Source organism: Falco rusticolus, chromosome 1 (assembly GCF_015220075.1).
Source record: "Falco rusticolus isolate bFalRus1 chromosome 1, bFalRus1.pri, whole genome shotgun sequence".
NCBI classification, from domain to species: domain Eukaryota; kingdom Metazoa; phylum Chordata; class Aves; order Falconiformes; family Falconidae; genus Falco; species Falco rusticolus.
Genome location: NC_051187.1, coordinates 78953254 through 78971220, shown reverse-complemented (window position 1 = coordinate 78971220; position 17967 = coordinate 78953254). Strand labels below are relative to the sequence as shown.

The window sequence follows — 17967 nt, the reverse complement described above, 5'->3', positions numbered from 1 at the left end:
TAATAACAGAAGGACTCTAAACAGATGGGAATGGAGAAACAGGGAAGTAACAAAAGAGTTGTATAAATACCTACCTGGTTGGAGAAGTCATTGTCTTTCTCTGATTAAGGAGTTTTAATTTTTTAAGATCTTAGGTTTGCTGTTCCGAGGCAAAGTTGACTGTATTAACACTAGACATACAGGGTGACAGTCTGGATTTAATGTCTGCTTAGATTAACTTGACATTTGGGCAAGAATACCATGGACACAAGCTAAGGAATTTTTATGAAGAAAATTCAGGTATTGGCTTTGACAAATAAAAGGACCTGAAAGTCTGTTTTATCATTTCAAATTTTCTTTCCATATTGGAAGGGGAGGGATCTTACTTTTTTATTTTTTATTTTTTATTTCTTCATGTTAAGATCGGCTCCTCCGTTTTGGACTGCTGAGACTTTAATACTTATTCTCCAGGGATCCGTAAAGAAAAAAGGCTAGATGAAAAGGGAAGTTGTTCCTAAGAATGGTTATTTATACATCTTTTTCTTTGGGCAGGAACCACCAACCATGCAAAAAGTGGAGGGTTTGTACGTTTTTATGAAGCTTTATTTAGTTTCATTTCACAAGTCTTTTCTACATTCTGATTAATACTATTGAATTGTGTTTGAGTAACCATGTTTGCAAGATTAGGACCTAAAATCTGTTGCTTTTGGGGGGTTGGTTGGTTGGGTGTTTTTTTTTCCCAATAGGCTGAAGATGGCATTTTTCTACTATATATTTGTCCCTTTGGGCTAGAAATACAACCACATAATAATGACTACGTATTATCTAATGTGAATCCGCTAATGAATTAAGACAGAGAAGCAACTGGAAGGATCAGGGTAACTTTCCTTATATGGTACACTGAGATTAAGATGTTACGGTATTTAATCTAATACAACCAACATTGGTTAAATGTCTTTACTGGAATATTAGTAGCTTGGAGATGTATTTTGAAAGTGGGAAAGGGGTTGGGAGAGCGGAGAACAGCTGAAAGCAAAATATCGTGGTGTGATAAATTTAATGTAAAGTTTGCTCTTGATTTTTGTAGGACACAACTGAGACAAAGAAGAGGGAAGGCAGCCGATTGTGTTTGCTGATTATACAGCCTTTTATTTCCATGAAGCTGTTTTTTTTAAAAAAAAAAAAAAAAAAAGCCAAGGTAAATTCTTATCATTCAGTATGACTTTACTGTACCTCCGTGAATTCAGATTCTAAATCCATGTGTTTAATAGCAGTGAGACAGTCCAACAGCCCAACTGCCTTGTTCTACTAGCATAAGATTTTGAAAAATCTATGGAACTCCATGAAATTACTTGCATGAGATCAGCCCTCCTTTTCTGTGGCTTGTGTTTCCCAAGCATTTGTGTATATTAAGTCTTTAATGTCTGCTTGTGCATACCTCATGAGTATATACATTTAGCTCAAAATTCAGAAACTGTGAAACAATGTTCCAGTATCTTATTAGCCTGCTTAAGGCTTTTGAATGTTGTGACCAACACAGTAGAATCTTCATGCCTCAAGGTTGTTCTCTTTCTATAAAGAAAATAATCAGCTGCCTTTTATTTTTTTTTTTTTTTTAACTCTGGAGGTGTAGTGTTTGAAATAGAGATGGTGTTATGTTTCTGGATTATAACAACAAAACAGTCTCAGTTGAAAAAATGAGCACTTAAATATAATTACTGTATAATAGTAAATAGGAAAAAAACTGTGGTATTTCTATAAGAAAGAGAGCAGTATGGACAAATCTTGGCCTTTAATAGAGGGTGTTGTATGTGTTTTTCTTTTACGAATCATTCTTAAAACAACAGATCTGAAGTTTTTTGATTATAAAAGAATTATCTCCATCTCAGAATAAAACTGTCTAATTTGAGAAATCATTGATAGAAGCTATTGAAAACAATTAAAAATCCATTTTTAGAATGCACTTCAGTTTTTTTTTTTAAACAATACTGATGTAAGAAATTTGTCATTACCATTTGTACAAATGGACAATACTTGTTTACAAGTTACTAGTATAAGTCAACAGAAGTAATATTATTTTACTTTGGTTTACTAGTATTATACTATATTTTAACATTGGAATTACCACCTTCATTTTAATATAGATTTTCAGAAAATACTTCTCTTTGGGAAGTACTAAAAAAAAATAAATTAAAATAAAAAGATGAGTGGAAAGCATCTTTAAGCTAAATTTATGTTTACTTTGATTTGAATTACCTGCCTGGTTCATTTTGGTGACGATGATGATGATGTCTCTTCTGCTGAACGTACAATTTTTTTATTTCATATGGTTCTTATGGTGTAACTTAAGTTTTGCACATGAGATGTAGGTAACTTTTTTCGTGTTCCACGTGTCCAAAACACCAGAATTCTTTCCAATTATAGCAAAACTGTTGGCTAAATGTGATGTGTTAGTTCTGGTATCTCCAAGCCACTGAACTGTTCTTGTATGAGCTGCTTTCCTGGATATTCTAGCATTGTTATTCCTGAAATAAAAGCAAAACACTGCCACATATCTCAGCCACCTGTATTACTGTCTAATGTGATTTATTTCCCATGTCTATCATAGTAGGCAGAATAGATAAAAGAAAAATTTGAAAAAGAAAATAATCAGAATTTGTTGAAGCGGAAAACGTATATTACATGCTCAAAGTTTTTTGCCAGTGTAAGATTGTCAGATCCAGGAAAAAGTGCCCTAGCTGCATTGTATTTACTCTGTTGATACCTTATCTCATGGTCTAAATTGTGATTCTGCATAAATTTCTGTGTGAAAAGACAGAATTATTGGGATGGGCTGTTTATCATTACCACATTTATTGTGATAACACTATGAATGTGAATGCAAGATTGGTCAATAGTATCTGTAGCTCTACTTGTCATCAGCCTTATCATGCATTTTAAATTTTATACTTTTGCCAAAGGATACTAACCAGACTTTGCCCTCCTTGGGAAAATGTATACCTTGATATTAGTTGGATTTGTGGATTTTTATAGCAAACACTTTTCAACAGTAGGCTGCTTTTTTTTTGCCCTGTTTATGCAAAGTTTTTCACTGTAATTTTATGACATGAGTTGAAGGGCTAAGCACTCAACTACTATGCGAATCAGCTCCAAATTAAGTGATTTTAACAATGATATAACTGTGCTATGGCATATTGCAGATTATCTTGCGCATGTTGAACTAAATTGGGCCAGCAGTGTCATGAAGTCTGTTAGATTATTCCGGTAGTACCAATTACCTGCTGAATTGTTCATAGAAATGCTGGCCTAAGTATTACTTTGGGATGGGGGAAAAAATACTCTTGATGCACCTGTCCACCCTGTTCTTAAAAACATCAAGAGCTAACCCACGCCTAGGTAGCCTTTGTTCACATTCATGATGTTTATGTCTTTCTTATAGACAAGGTAAAAGCATGTTTCTTCTTGTTTTGTTTGTTTATTTGGGTTTTTTGAGGTCAAGGTGAATTAATTGTCATCCACTAAATTACGTATAACTTTTTGGGTATTCACTATTACTCCATTGAGACTGTGACTTTGTTTTTCTTTGTGGTAACGATGGCTTTACAAAAGCAGTTGTTCTCTATAACGCTGCCTGCTTTTTCTTGCCCCTTGCCCCTTTTACATCACTTCATTTTTGCCAATGCAGGTGTTAGTGGGGCTGCTATTTGAACAGGATCAGTGACATGATACATGCAAAACCATGGATCAGTAAATCTGAACTGGGAGAACCTACTGATAAGGTACTTGCCAAAGAAAAACCTGATATCCTGAGTTGTCTTCCAGACCCCAGCTCACGGTTAATGAGCCAGAGGCCTGATGCTGCTGGTACAGTTGGGAAAGGAGGAGAATAAGGAGGCAGGCATTGCTTTGGCATTTCTGCCAGTGAGTCAGCAACCCATAGGGGACTGGCACAAATTTTCACCTGAAGCTTCAGAACAGGTTTGCAAAGACTGAGTTGGTGGCTTGTTTAATCTTTGACAAGAGCTTACACTCTTTTCGATGTGCTTAAATTTACTTCAAAGGGTGCAGTGGCACATGCAATTCCAGCATAGTGTATTGCAGCATTGCAGCTATGCTGTTGTCTTCTTTCATGTATCATTTGCTAAATAAAATATTCACGATCGAACAGATGTTCCAGAGAAAACTCTCTGCAAGCTTTACTGTAAAATAATCGGGAAAATTAGTCTTTTTACCTTGGAAGTTCACATTTTGTTACACATTTATAATAGGGGTTTTGCTGTAGGCTGAATTGCTTTCAGTACTGTAGATAGGTTTACTTTCAGAGAAATGTTCTAAAAGGGTTTATCTTCTTAACATGGTAATAAAGCTAATGGTAATAACAGCAGAGTGCTGTTATACTGAGCATTTGGCAAGAATGTCATCAGTATGGTGGCTCATGTCGTGATTTATCCAAAGACTGTCCATTCCTGCTAGCAATAGCCAAGTTGCCTATTACGTCATTACTGGGAATTTCATGCTTAAAAGTTCCAACAGCTGCTCTCCCTTTCCATTGATGGAACCGATTTTATGTGTTTGAGATACAAGTTCACTTGCCAGTTCTTAGCAGTTATCATTTAAAATGTGTGTCAGCAACTAGATACATTACAGCCTGGTTGTAATGGGAAAGTTCACACTACTGTCGATTTTAATTAAGTACTTAGTCATAGAACCAACGATCTTAGTATCTATGTACTGTCTCTATTGTATACTGTATATTTAATACACACTTTAGGAGTGCAAAAAGCATCCTCTGGTAAAGCAAGTCCTGGACGGCAAGAGCAGCGCTGAGAGGCGAGCGGGTGCGTTGCCAAGTGTTAAGTGTCCTGTTCTCTTAAGTGTTCCCGCTTTCCTGCGTGCTGCCTAAAAGCCGGAATGCCGGCAGCACCGTTGGCAGGCCCCCGTACACCGAGCCGGCTTGCTGGAACCGCGAGCGGGGGCGCCCGGGGGGTACCCGCTGGGCGCAGGGAGCGTGTGCTGCGGCTCTCGCGGGTGCGGTGCGGCAGCGGCTCCGCTCGGCGCGGCGCGCTGGGGGCAGCACTCTCTGCTCCTGCGGGGCGCGGGAGCGCTGGCACGGCCCGTGCCACGCACGGATGAGGGCAGCCCCCCTCCCCGTGCGAAGACAAACCAGGCAGCGCCCTCGCTGCGGGGCCGGGGGGGCCGCTCGCCTCCTGCGCGGGGGGCGGCCGCCTCCTTCCCCCGCAGGAGGCGCCGCGGTGCTGCCGGCCGGCGGGCTCTAGGACCCAGCGCATCCTTCCCGCTCCGCGGCGGGGAGCGCCCTCGGGCCTCCTCGCGGGCTGGCGCCGGCCTGACCAGCTGCACCGTGGCATCCGGGAAGGGGTGGAGCCCTCTTTCTGATTGGGCAGAGAGCCTGTCGCTCTCCCTGCTTTCCCTCCCCCCCCCCCCCCCGCTTTAGCGGGCCCGCGTGCCGTCGTGTGCGCGTACGCGAGGGCGCACGTGACGCCAGGCCGGGGCGGGGGGGTGGGGGGTGGTGCGCGCATGTGCCTCCGGCGCGGCGGAGCCCGGGGCTGGGACCCCGCTCCGCGGTGGGCGGGGCCTCCCGGGGAGGGGGCGGGGACGAGGCAGTGGCGTGGGGACTGATGGGACGGATTCAAGATGGCGGCGGGGCAGCCAGGGCGTGCTCGCGGCCCCCTCCGGCGTCTCCCTCATTCATTGCGGCAGTGACGGGCGGCGCGGCGTGAGCTGGCAGCGGCGCTCCGGCTGGCTTCAGCGCGCCGGGCGAGTGGGAGAGAGCGAGTCCGGGAGGAGGGCGAGGAGAAGGAGGAGAGTCGGGCCCACCAAGAGGAGGGCGGGCGCCGCCGGGCGCTTGCGAGAGGGCGGGGAGGAGTGGCGGGTCGGTGTTGCCGGCGCGGGCGGAGCGGACATGGCCACCATGGAGAAGCTGATGAAGGCCTTCGAGTCGCTGCGCTCCTTCCAGCAGCAGCAGGGTCCGGCTGCCATCCCCGAGGAGCCTCTCCAGAGACCGTGAGTGACCCGCATCCGAGGGTCGGGAGGGCTCCCGAAGGGCTTCGGCAGCGTCGTTCCCCCTGGCCCGGGGGAGGCCGCCCCGCCAGGCCGCTGCCGCTCCGGGGCCGCTGGCAGCCTGCGAGGCAGCTGGTGGTCCCCGCAGGAGTTAGGCCTGGGGTGCTGCCCTGTCCTTGGCAGGGGGCTGTGCCTGTCTGGGAGTGCTGCCTGCTCGCTCGTTAAGTTTAAGCTAGGAGTAAACTTTCTGGGCATGCACGTTTGAAAAACAGCAGTATGGGTAACGAACGCGAGATAGAAGAATGTTGTATGGGATTCACAGGCTGGTTCTAGGAAGGAAAACCTTTTCGGCTAATACGCTGCTGGGAAAAAGGCAAGAACTGCCTAAACATAACTTAAAGCACTAAGGCTCATAAAGTCTGAGTTCTGATGCCTCTGCGGGGAGTTGGTGTGGATGTCTGTTTACAGCAAACTTCACGTAAAATCTTGTGCTGTGATTTGCTGTGCAGAGACCTAAAAGGAATTGATTTAAATATTTTTCGGTACCCTTTTTCTTTCTTAATTGTTAGGGACAAATGTATTCTGCTCCTAAACTATTTGGGTTTCCCATCCGGAGGCGTTACTGAGGGCAAGGGCCAGGAGCTGTTCAGTACCACGGTGCTGCCCCTCTCACTTTAGTCTTTACAAATAACATTTATTGAACAGGTGGAAAGACGCTAAGATCTTTACAGGATAAATGCATGGGTCACGTTAGTACTTTTGCTCCAGCTGTTGAGGACACGAGAAGCAGAAGGGCTGAGGAACAGGTAACTTCTAAATTGGCAGTTTCATAGTGTTTTGGCAGAGGATGTCAAGCAGTGGAGCGGGGCTCTTGGCCACCTGCTCCCACAGTACATTCTGATGTGGATGCCAGCTAAGTTATCATGGTTGATGCTGTTTGGAGAGTGTGGTCTCAAGCAATCTCAGTGCAGTTTTAAGGCATAATAGATGAAGAATCTCTTCTTCATGAGCTAATTGGTTTTAGCTGCCTTATTGCAGGGACAGATTTCTCTGTTGTGTACTTTTTGTGTTAGTATTTTGTGTGACATGGAGGATAGATGGCCATCTATTGGCAATCTTTCCTATATGTAGGTGAAAAAAATCCGGAAAGTTACTGATGAGATAGATCATGGTATTTCAAAAGAAGGTCCTGAAATGTTCTGTCTGGTTCGGGGGTCTGAATTTAGGCATACGCTACTGAAAACATCAAAAAGTTAGGGTTGTTGTTGTCCTTGTTGACTTTGCTTTGTGTTTAAAAGTAGGCTACATATTTTTTCAGAAAACTCATGTTACTGCATGCCCTCAGGAGCTATACAAATTCAGTAACGGCACTAAGCCTCATAAAAGCCTGTGAAAGGATATTGTGGCAGTCTTTGCTGAAGTTTCCCAAACTTTTAGTGAAATACCAGGTGACATATTGGATGTAATTCGCAATACTGTCTACATTTTATATATTTATTTTATTTCTTGTTTGAAGTGAATGGGAAAGGAAAATTGCTTCTGTGTTTTTCTTGTGTTTGGGGAGAGGTGTTCATCTTCATTATGCTTCTGTACAAATAGCACTTAAATATTTCGTAGTTCTGTGTGGTAACTTCCTATCATTCTGTGTGTTTCTGTTATAAAACAGTGAGAGCTTACCTGTCAGTAATAAAAGAATAAATTAATGGGTGAATGTATTCACATAAATGCTACTGGTTTGCTTTTTAATAATTTCATTAGTTATCTATTTGACATTGTCTGTTAGATCAGAGTTGTCCTGATTCCTAAATTAGACAAGCGAGAAGCTGTCATTCCTTAAATTATAATCTCATTATTACAGGTGCTGTTGGACTTTTTCACTACAGTAAAAGTAAAATTAACTACCCACCTCTAATTTTTTTCTCCCAAAATAAACTACCTTAATTTACAACAATATAACGTGACCTCTACATGATTAAAAATATTAATTTTTAACAATGTTTTATGTTGGAGTAGGCAAAAATGGTTTAAAATATTTTTGGTAGAAACTGAGCATTCTACATCTTCTTAGTGAATGAGTCGTACTAAGGGCTGTCTGTCTCCTGCTATGAAATGTTTTAAGGTCAGAGGTTGGGGTAGAGAAGACTTAACTGTTTGCACATGTATTGAAGTTTTTCTTCATTCTATTTTGAGACAGCGACTTCTGAACTTTTGATAAAAGTGTTATTCTGGCTTTACTTTTTTTCTTGAAATATTAATTGAATTCAAGCCTTTACCAGGAAGGTGAAAGCTTTTTCTGCTTTGAGAGATTTTAATTGGTAATAATGATGTGTTATGCTTTTATTACACATTACACTTGGATGTTGTTAGTTGCTTATCTGTTGCTGTTTTCCTTTCCTTTATGAAAATTTGGTTTGAGCTCTTCTGTCATCATATTCCTTCTATACATGTCTGCTGAGGCACTTTATTTTCTTCTGTATCTCTTTTTGGCTTTTTCAGACCCTTAAATTTTGATTGGAGTTAGATGTCTTGTTTTGGATTACAAAGCTACCAATAACTTAAAATCCAATTAGTATGATGTAAAAATTCAGAGTTTACGCAACTAAACTAAAAAGCAGATGGGCCATCGCAGTTCATCCTATATTTTACATTTTATTCATTTTTACCATTTTACCAGTGAGCTGAGAAGAGAATGACTTGCTAATGTTTCTTCTGGAAAGGTGTTTAGCTTTGATTTGATGAATCCAAAGGTTGATTCTTCACCTTTTCTCTTGTCAACAGTTCTAATAGTTCATTACTGTAATTGTTTTTCATTGTGCCCTATTCTGATTTATTTTTCCCCTTAAATTTAATTCTAACCATTATCTTTACAGCAAAAGATACTGCAAGAGCCAAAGTGCCCTTCAGTAATATGCATTTTTCTATACTCATTATTTTTCCTGGATTTTTTATGTTTGAAGCTGTGGTTGTAAATTGGTTTCATCAGTTCTGTATGTAGCGGTATCATGAATTTTTTTGCTTATCTGAAGACAACATGAACTGTGTGGATAATACATATTGCCCTGCTTGTCAGTGGTGGTTCCTAGATATTTTTTTGGAGTTAGCTTTTCTAGGGTGTGTTGTAGACCTGTTTAGTTAATTTTACTCTCCATCGCTGTCTGTTACTAAACATTGATCCACTCATATTTCTCTTTGTTATTAATAGATTCTTTTTTGAGTTTCTCATTACTTTTCTCAAGATTATTGTCAAGCCGTTTGGCTTGGCCCTTTTTCTTAATGCTGGTTCAGCTTTAGAGCTTCAGTACTATTTTTATATATCCTTAATTTGAAGGCCTGATAAAAATTAGCATCAGTGAGCTGCATCTCTTTGTAGCCAGATTATCAGAACTCAGAGTGCAAAATTATCTGGGCTTGCTGGTTTTCTTATATTGTTTATTAATCTTCTCGGCTAGAGAATGTCTGTAGAAGTACTCAGAAGGTTAAATTCCTCTGCATGTGGGATGAAGCTTTCCTGTAGATAACCGCTATTTCCAGTATCTCTGGCCTTCTGTTATTCATCAAACTTAAATGACCTTAGCTTGGGGCTTGCTACTTCAGCTCTCTCCTAAGAAATGTGTGATGCTGCTTTTGTCCTCCTGAGTATGCTCATCAGCAGTTTGCCTGAGGGCTTCACAATACTTCTAAATAAAGGCCTTTTTTGTTGTGTTTGTTTTTTTTAATAAAAAATCATGTGTTTTAGATACTGTTCCTCTGTAGGCACAGAAAATGTGGGTGCACACAACATTCATCAAGTGTTTGTCTTCCACCTTTTTTTCTATTTTGTCAAAAGCAGATTTTTTTGAAGTTAAATAACCAAATGGCAGGTGAAAGATTCAGTACAGCAAACTCAGTTGGATGTTTGTTCCTCTTTCGCTTTGGATAGTAACTAGTAGTTAGTCTTCGCCTCTAGTTTCTGTTATTTCAGTTTAAATGGTAACTTGTTATTTATATGTGTTCCTTCTAAGTTTTCACATTACATTTTCTCTAGTCAGGCCTTTTTCAATTTTTTAAGTTACTTCTTTCTATGAGGTGCTAGATTCAGTGTCAGGTGAGCTCTCTGTTTAGAGAAATCTGCCAAAGAGATTGATTTGTACTACTCTGATTAGTACTGAACACTACTGCCTGCCTTGCTCAGGGCTATATTATGTGTAGATGATAAAGAACTTTATTCTGAAAGCACTCTCATCCAGCAACGTCTTTAATATGTTTTCTGTCTGAAATAGTGAGCTTGTGGGCAAGTTCAGACGTGTCTATTCTGTTCTTGGTTTGAATGTGTACTGAAAACGGTGCTCAGAAGAGATGTGGGCAGTATTAGGTAAAATTATCACAAAAGTTGAAATTACTTACTCATTTTCTTAGGTACCTGTTCATATAAATGGTGCTTAAGGTGCAAAATCAGTTGGACATTTTAGGAAGTATTGGCTGTTTTCTTGGAGGTGATCTGAACTGAAAGTGATGGTAAAGACTCTGTGTTGCTTTTTCAAGATGGAGAGAAAGGCATTGTATGTCTGGATCAAATTCAGGTTGGCTACTCGTATTCTGCCAGTTGCATAAGAACACAAGCCAAAGAAGAGATCCTCTTTGAGCAACAGTAGAGCTTACCTAAACAAGATATTACCAAATTATAATGGAAAAAATGGGTTTGTTCAGAACTATTTAAAAAATACTTGCCCTTTTAGAAAGTTTAAGAGGTGAGATGAGAGGATCCTTGGAAGGAAAACCAAAACCTTGGGAGTTAACACTTTTCAACCCCCTGCTTCCAACCTGATGGAAGAAAAAGAACAGGGGTACTTGCAAAGAATGATGATTTTTTTCCCCTCAAAAACTGTACTATTATTTGAGCTAAAGCTCTTGAATATTACAGCTTGCTTATTCAAAATTTTTGTCTAACAATGTGTTTTGAGTTAGCTTAATTTAATGTGTTTATTGGCTACTTGTATGTCCTTAATGTTGCGTTAACTATGTCAATGTAAGTCCAGGCTGTTCACATGGTTTTCCAACTTCTAGTTCAGAAGCCTTTTGCTATTTGATGGTTTTGCTATTTTTTTAAGACAGAAAATTAATGCTAAAAGATACAGTTCTTACTTGGAAAATAAAAGGGAAGAATCTCTGTGAATGTGAGTGAAAAATGTCAGTCATAGTTGTGAATATATGGGGTTTTTTCAGTTCCTTTGGGGGTGGAGCATGGCAGAAGCTTCTGTTCTAGACTCAGGTGTAATGGACTATAGGATCTTAGATCACATTGAAGCGAATGTTAAACAGATTTTGCGAAGTAGAAGCTTTTCATATTGTACTCTGCATTGCTTGTAGATATGCATTCTTTGATTCTGTGAATGTTACTCCCTTCACGTTACACTCTTGCGGTGAGTTGACTAGCCTTGGCCTTTCCTGGACTATATCCAGTGTTACTATAGGGACATTATTTTTGATGGGCATAGACTTTGCCCAAGGAGAGCTTTGCTATTTCTGTAATTACAGAACCATTTGGAGGAATGCGGTGTGAGGTAGGATTGCCTTGGCATCTTTTCCAGTTCAGATACAAAACAGTTTAATAAAACTCTTAAGTTTCAAGAACTTGCCAGACAAAAAAAAGCCTAAGGTGGTGATATGTGTGAGGAAGGTCTTTTGAAAAGTGGTATTTTTAAGTCTGCAAGACTTGTTCTCATGGCATTTTTTCCCCAGCCTTTTTCTTTCTATCAGTTTCTTTATTTCAGTGTTGTTCTAGGTCCACTCCACTTTTACCTTCCTTTACTGCTTTTCATTCTTTAGTTCTGTTCCCCAGATATTTTCTCAGTGAAAGTTACAGAATTAATATGATATTCCCTGTTAAATGATTAATTCTTTTTCCAAGTGTCTACCTTTCCTTCTTCTTGTGGGCTTGCCTGCTCTCAGCAGCAGTTAATATATTGAAGTTGTGGGACTACAGGTAGTTGTTATACAACTATTGATAAAATGACCAGAAGAGTGCATCATTTTGTTGTATAATCATTAGAAACTATTCTAGCAAGAGTGTTTAAATGGTCACTGTTCACTTTTAAAGTGAAGTTATCTCAGACTCATTATCATTGTGTTCTTCTTTTAGAAAGAAAGAACTTTCAACTACCAAGAAAGATCGAGTGAATCATTGCCTAACAATATGTGAAAACATAGTTGCTCAGTCTTTAAGGTAAGACAGTGTCTCTAATGTATTGCCTTACTATGGATAGCTACTTTGGAGTGTTAGTTATTTGGAGGTTTCCTGATAATTGCTGATGTTAAATGTTCAACTTTTGTTTAAAACTGGAATGGTACAATTTTACTATTTTTTTTAACCAGCCCAAAATCTAAGGAGTAAGTAATGTTTACCCATTTGTAGATTAGGCATGACCTTTCCGCCTCAGACAGAGAAACTGAAGCACAGGGGTCAAATACCTTACCAGATTATGTAGGAAAAGGCAATGATCTTCTGAATCTTAATCCACTGAATGTCCCCTCCCTGTGTATTACTGTGTATCATACATGTGTAGCTGGATTCTGAAACTCCCTCAAAAATAGTGTTGATGTTTGCATAGTGTACATAGTAACTTCCTAATGTTTGTTTATTTAGAAATTCTCCAGAATTTCAGAAGCTGCTGGGAATTGCTATGGAACTCTTTCTCCTCTGCAGTGAGGATGCAGAATCTGATGTCCGGATGGTTGCTGATGAATGCCTTAATAAAGTTATTAAAGTAAGAACTTTCATGTGCTGTACTATCAGATTTTTCCTCTTCTTGATGCAGTGTCCTGTATTAATTCACACTGATGTTCTTTTAGTTGCTTTTCTTATTGTTGATGATCTCTCATACTGTAAGAGATTAAGTAAGCTGCTTTGCTGAATTGTGTACATGCTCTTAGGTGAGCTTTTTATGCCCAGATAAAGATACTTGTCTTCTGTCATTCATAGTTCTAATGCATTCTTTTCTTCAGTCATTCATTAACCAAAACAAGAACATGGGCTTTTCTAAAATAATTTTGTTGTATGGGAGGAATACTCTGTTATATTGCTCTGTAAACATAAAGATACTTAATGTGAGGAAATGTAAAAATATTATTAAAAAGCTGACTGAAAAATGTAATGGCTTTTCATTCCAAACTAGTAGTATGCTGTAATTCAGGTAGTGTGATTTGCTGATATTGGAGGAGGAGCTTTTAGATAATAATAAAGATAAATATGGTGTTCTGGAAGTTAATGTGATCCAGAATAAAGTGCTTGTTGGACAAGAGCAGATGGGCATTCATATGAGGTCAAGCAAGGTCTAAATCTTGATTCAAGTGTCTCAAAATGAGCCTTCTGAGTAATTGCTTTGAGGTGCTGCTTCCAGGACAAGTTTACCTTCATCTGCCCTTTCTTCCCCAGCTCCGCGCCCCCCCCCAGTTTTCTGAAATACTTGACCTCTGAGTCAATGTAATGTACCTGCATAATTGATGTAGTTGATGCAAAGTTTAAGTGCTTTAGAAATACACAAGTAATGATTTTCTTTAGCATGAAGGGGTGTGTAGAAGCAAGCAAACAAAACAACCCTATTTCTGTAAGGATTTCTCTCGGTTAACTTATATTTGTTTGATATCTGAATGAATTAAGTGTTGGGAGTTGAGCTTGTGGCTGAAAGTTGTATGGAGAAAGCTTACTGATTATGTAGTATATCTCATAATGATAGGGAATGAGGAAGTGCAAGTGTCTTGGTTTTTTTTGTTTGTTTTGCCCTGTAGCACTTTGCTGTGTGTGTTCTGGTTTAAAAGTTTTTCCATCTGCCGGAGTCCAGCACTCTATGAAATGTATACACCATGATGTAACTTAATTTGCTTTAAAAGATCTCTGAAACATTTCTCTTTCCACCAAACTCTTCTGTAGGCTTGGTATAAAATTAACCTTTTTAATAATTAACAATCTATTTAATATTGTTGTTTTCTGGCAAGTTTCAAGATACCTTGAAAAACTTAAGGGTTTTTTTCCTTTTCAAATTTTTGTATGGTACTTCCTGTTTTAAACATTACTGTGATTTTTAAACGACAGTCTTCTATCAGTCATTAAGCTTGCCAGTCGACTGGTCACAGCTATGAAGTGGTCATAGTTGTGATATTCCAACCACTTGGAAGCATCAGACTTATCAAAGCTGGTCATAGTTTGTGTTCTATTTCTGGTTTATGCTTTGTGAAAGCAACATCTTTAGGCAGACATGCTCTTGCATATAAATGCAGAGACAAAAAGATGGGCAGCTTTATTTTTGATTGTGCAAGTAGCAGTCATGCTTGTGAGCTGGGCCCCTAAGCTTGCCTATTAGTCAACGTTTAACTTTTTTAGTACCTCAGGCCTTTTAGAGGCTAATTCTTTTGCCAGAAAGATGCTTTATATTTTCTCTCTTTAAATATAAGAATACAGATGTGTTACTTGTGTAACTGTGTCTGTCTGGAGTTTATGCGTGTTAGTATAATTAAGATGCTAACACTTCTGTGTAGACATGACTATAAACTGAAACGGCAAATAAGTTTAGGTAAACACTCTCTAGGTCGTCTTCAAGTATCACTATGCTGACCTGTCAGAATATCACAAACAGCATAAAGGGCTCCATGTTTAATTAGCCTTGGTGATATCTATATTTAAAAGAAAAAATACCAAGTTGGGAATTAACAGGTTTCTGTGGGTAAGGTGTTACTGAAGCTGTCATGTTTCTGAAGCTGATGTATAATGTAGTATTCTCTGTGCTGACGATACTGTGGGACTGATACAGATTGGAGTACAGTTGGTCTCAGTAACTGTGATTTATTATTTGTAGTAATTTGGATTGACTGTGCTTATAGTTTTTTTTTCTGGTTAGGGTGACTTGCTAGATTCTAGCCTGCTAAAAAGATAGGTACGCAAACTCCAGTTGAGTGTGGTGTAAGGACAATTTATCCTTGAAGCCAAATAGTACCTGGTGCCTTTTTGTGTTGCTTGATATCCTTATATACAGGGGCAGCGAACTTCTCATAAAACTTAAATCTCACCTATATCACAAAACTTATCCCTACCTACTGTCATCTAGGCACCTGCAGTTAGTAGTTGGGGTGCTTATGACAATAAAGATACGAGCCAGGTAAGATTTTTCTGGGGAAGGTAGTACCATTTTATTATGATGATTGGTATAATTGGGGGTAATGAAGTTTTGGGGCACAGAGTTTTAGTCTAGGGGAATCATGCTGTGGAGGAGCCACAGGTACTTCACTGACCATATTAAAGCAGTTGCGGCCTCTACATCAGCATGTGCCATGTAAAATTTTGTAGTCATGAGGAATCCTTTGAAGATGTGAGCTTAATGGCTGGTGGTCAAGAAAACAGATAGAAAATTAGGAGTTACTGGGCAAGGACAGAAGAATGGAATACTAAACATTATAGCACTTACACCACGGTGTGAAGCTTTCATTTAATCTGAAGAATTGGGATGTTCATAAATAGGAACAAAATGTAAGAGAAAGGGTAATCATTTGTATACAAAATATTCTATAGGAAGAGATTGTATATAAGCAGAACTGTTTTAATATTTTTTTCCTTGTCTGCTGTTTTAGAGACTGAGAGGGAATGATCGAGTTGAGCTGAAGAGAAAATTACTACTTTTGGGTGCTTGCTTTGATTTCATGTATCCCTAGTTCTTAGCCAGACTGCAGGTTCAAACTACAATGTGTGCTCTGGCACAGCATGCTTGATTAGATCTTGGGATGTGATACATACGGTGTCCAAAACACCTTGTGGTAATAAATGGGTGCAGAAAATAGGCTGATTCATGAAAGAAGGGTTTTTCAAAGGCTGTTAAAGGTAATGGTACAAGCACAGCCTCAGTTTGAGAAGTAGTAGAGGACTACTTGATGCTGGGGATGTACAGCAGGGAATACCTCTTGCTGCTTGTGAATACTATTTTTGTGTTTTAATGTTCTATTAATGAGTATCTATTCCTGGTCGTTGCCAGAAAGCATGTTAGGTTGGCGCTGCCTGTGGTCTGATCCCATATGGTCTTTTTTTAGGTAGAATGGGTAAAGCAGTCAATATATAAGTGCAAATAACTGTTTGTAAAATTTGTTCACAGTTCTGTTTTGTGTTTGTGGGAAAGATAAAGGTGTCTGTCTTTTAACACTTTTTTGGTTATACATCAAATATAGGGGCAGTTAGATAGTTTTGTGCCTTTTTCAAAGCTGTTTTATTGCAAGTGTAACATTGTTCCTGTAAAGTGCCCCCTCTCTGATACAGTACATTCTCAATGCATTTTATTGCAGGCTTTGATGGATTCCAATCTGCCTAGGTTACAATTAGAATTGTATAAAGAGATTAAAAAGGTGAGTTTCTTCCATGTTCTTCTGAAATAAGGTATTTATTAAGTGTTTTAGTATGGTGGAATGTGGCATTAGTGTGAATAAATAGTGTATGTCTTTTAATATCAAGGTCAAAGTTTCACTTAGGAAGGATTTGTGACTGTTTAATGCATTATTTTACCCATTTCCTCACTATTGGCCCCATTGTTTAGATTTAACCAGTTCCTGAAAGCTTATCTGGCAGAAAATGCATGAGCATTTGGTGTGAACAGCAGTCTGAGTTAACCTTAGTGACTCTGCACCCAAATGATTCATGATTTCATGATGTTTATATTCATATTCATGATGTTTATTGACTGAACTGGAAAGAAAAACTTCAAGCAAAGTGTGGTGAAAAGTAGGTGGAGGGCAGTGATGTTCCTAATTTGACATAACTTCTTGGAGGAATCATTTGATTAAGACCTGAAGTGGCCTGATAAAAAATTTTAACTACTTTGTGAATGTGTGATGGGTACTTACAGCTTCTCTAAGAAGTATGTGTAAAAATACTGAAGCATCTCTCTTTGCACCAAAACTCATGATTTAATATGTCCACAGGAAGAATTTTAGTAATAGCTTTTTTGAGGTATACAACTACAAAAGAAAAATTACGTGTTCAGGACAGTGTCACTGAAATCATGTGTCTATATAAATATATAGCAAGGCTTGTGTAGAGAGAAAATACAGCTGTTACTTATTAGACAGCAATGCTACTGCTTTTTGTTACATTTCTTTGGAAATGATAGAACTCCTAGGAAAGAAAAAGTAACAAAACCAATGTGGATAGCTTATCTTCTGTCAGGTACAGGGCCTGTAAGTAGTCTGCATCGATATGTTACTGTGTGGTTGTGTCTTAATGTCATACAAAATTTTTGAGGGTATAGAAATGGACATCTAGCTAATGAACAGAAAACAGCCAACATAAAAATCGTTTTGAAGGCTCCACATTATGACAGGTGCAGGAGGAAATAGTTATTCATGTGGCATGTGCTTCTTGAATAGTTGCTCTCAGATTCACGGCAAAGGCAAGAGAGAGATAGCAGGCATAACGGAAACACCCAGCAGACTGAATTTTGTTTGTGCATCAGTTGGATCACTTTAGGAGCCATGTCAGAATCTGAAGTTTGACTGCAAACCTGAAAAATGCACGTTTTGTAATTCAGATGCAAGGCTTTTTTGCTTGTCCTGCTAACATGACCATGAGCCTTTGATACACTAGCTAAAGAAAGAAAGAAATAACAGTTTCTAAACATCTCTGCTCTGTCTTCAGAGGTGCTTGATTTGAGTAGCATTTTGGTTAAGTTCAAACTACATTAGATACACAATTTTTCCTAGACATCTATTGACTTCCATAGTTTTTTGTATTTCCAACAGTACTAAAGAACTGTACTATATCCTTAGACACCAGGTCTAAAGGCATTCAGGCTCAAGTCAGGTGCACAGCTGAAGGTGTCAGTACAGACAAATAGATACTAAACTTCAGGATGCAAGCCATTATGAAGTGATACAGATCAGTAAGTGGATTTTTCCTTTGGTATGCTCAGGAGTTGAACATTATTTATTAGCATATTTCCACTGCTGTCAGTTTCATGCTGC

The 17967-nt window shown here is 39.2% G+C and overlaps 2 protein-coding genes across 2 annotated transcripts in view; both read left to right on the top strand.

Moving 5' to 3' along the window:
• GRK4 (G protein-coupled receptor kinase 4) overlaps positions 1 to 3369 on the top strand; it is a 43496-nt gene extending 40127 nt beyond the window's left edge. The window contains exon 16 of the mRNA XM_037385902.1: positions 1067 to 3369. Coding sequence (XP_037241799.1) covers positions 1067 to 1201 — 135 coding nt within the window. The 3' untranslated portion in view covers positions 1202 to 3369. The remainder of the gene's footprint in view (positions 1 to 1066) is intronic.
• A 2254-nt stretch (positions 3370 to 5623) lies between these two features.
• The window catches only part of HTT (huntingtin), an 84524-nt gene continuing 72180 nt past the window's right edge, over positions 5624 to 17967 (top strand). Inside the window, 4 exon segments of the mRNA XM_037385890.1 lie at positions 5624 to 6000; positions 12116 to 12199; positions 12620 to 12740; positions 16297 to 16356. Of these exon segments, the coding sequence (XP_037241787.1) occupies positions 5900 to 6000; positions 12116 to 12199; positions 12620 to 12740; positions 16297 to 16356 (366 nt within the window). The 5' untranslated portion in view covers positions 5624 to 5899.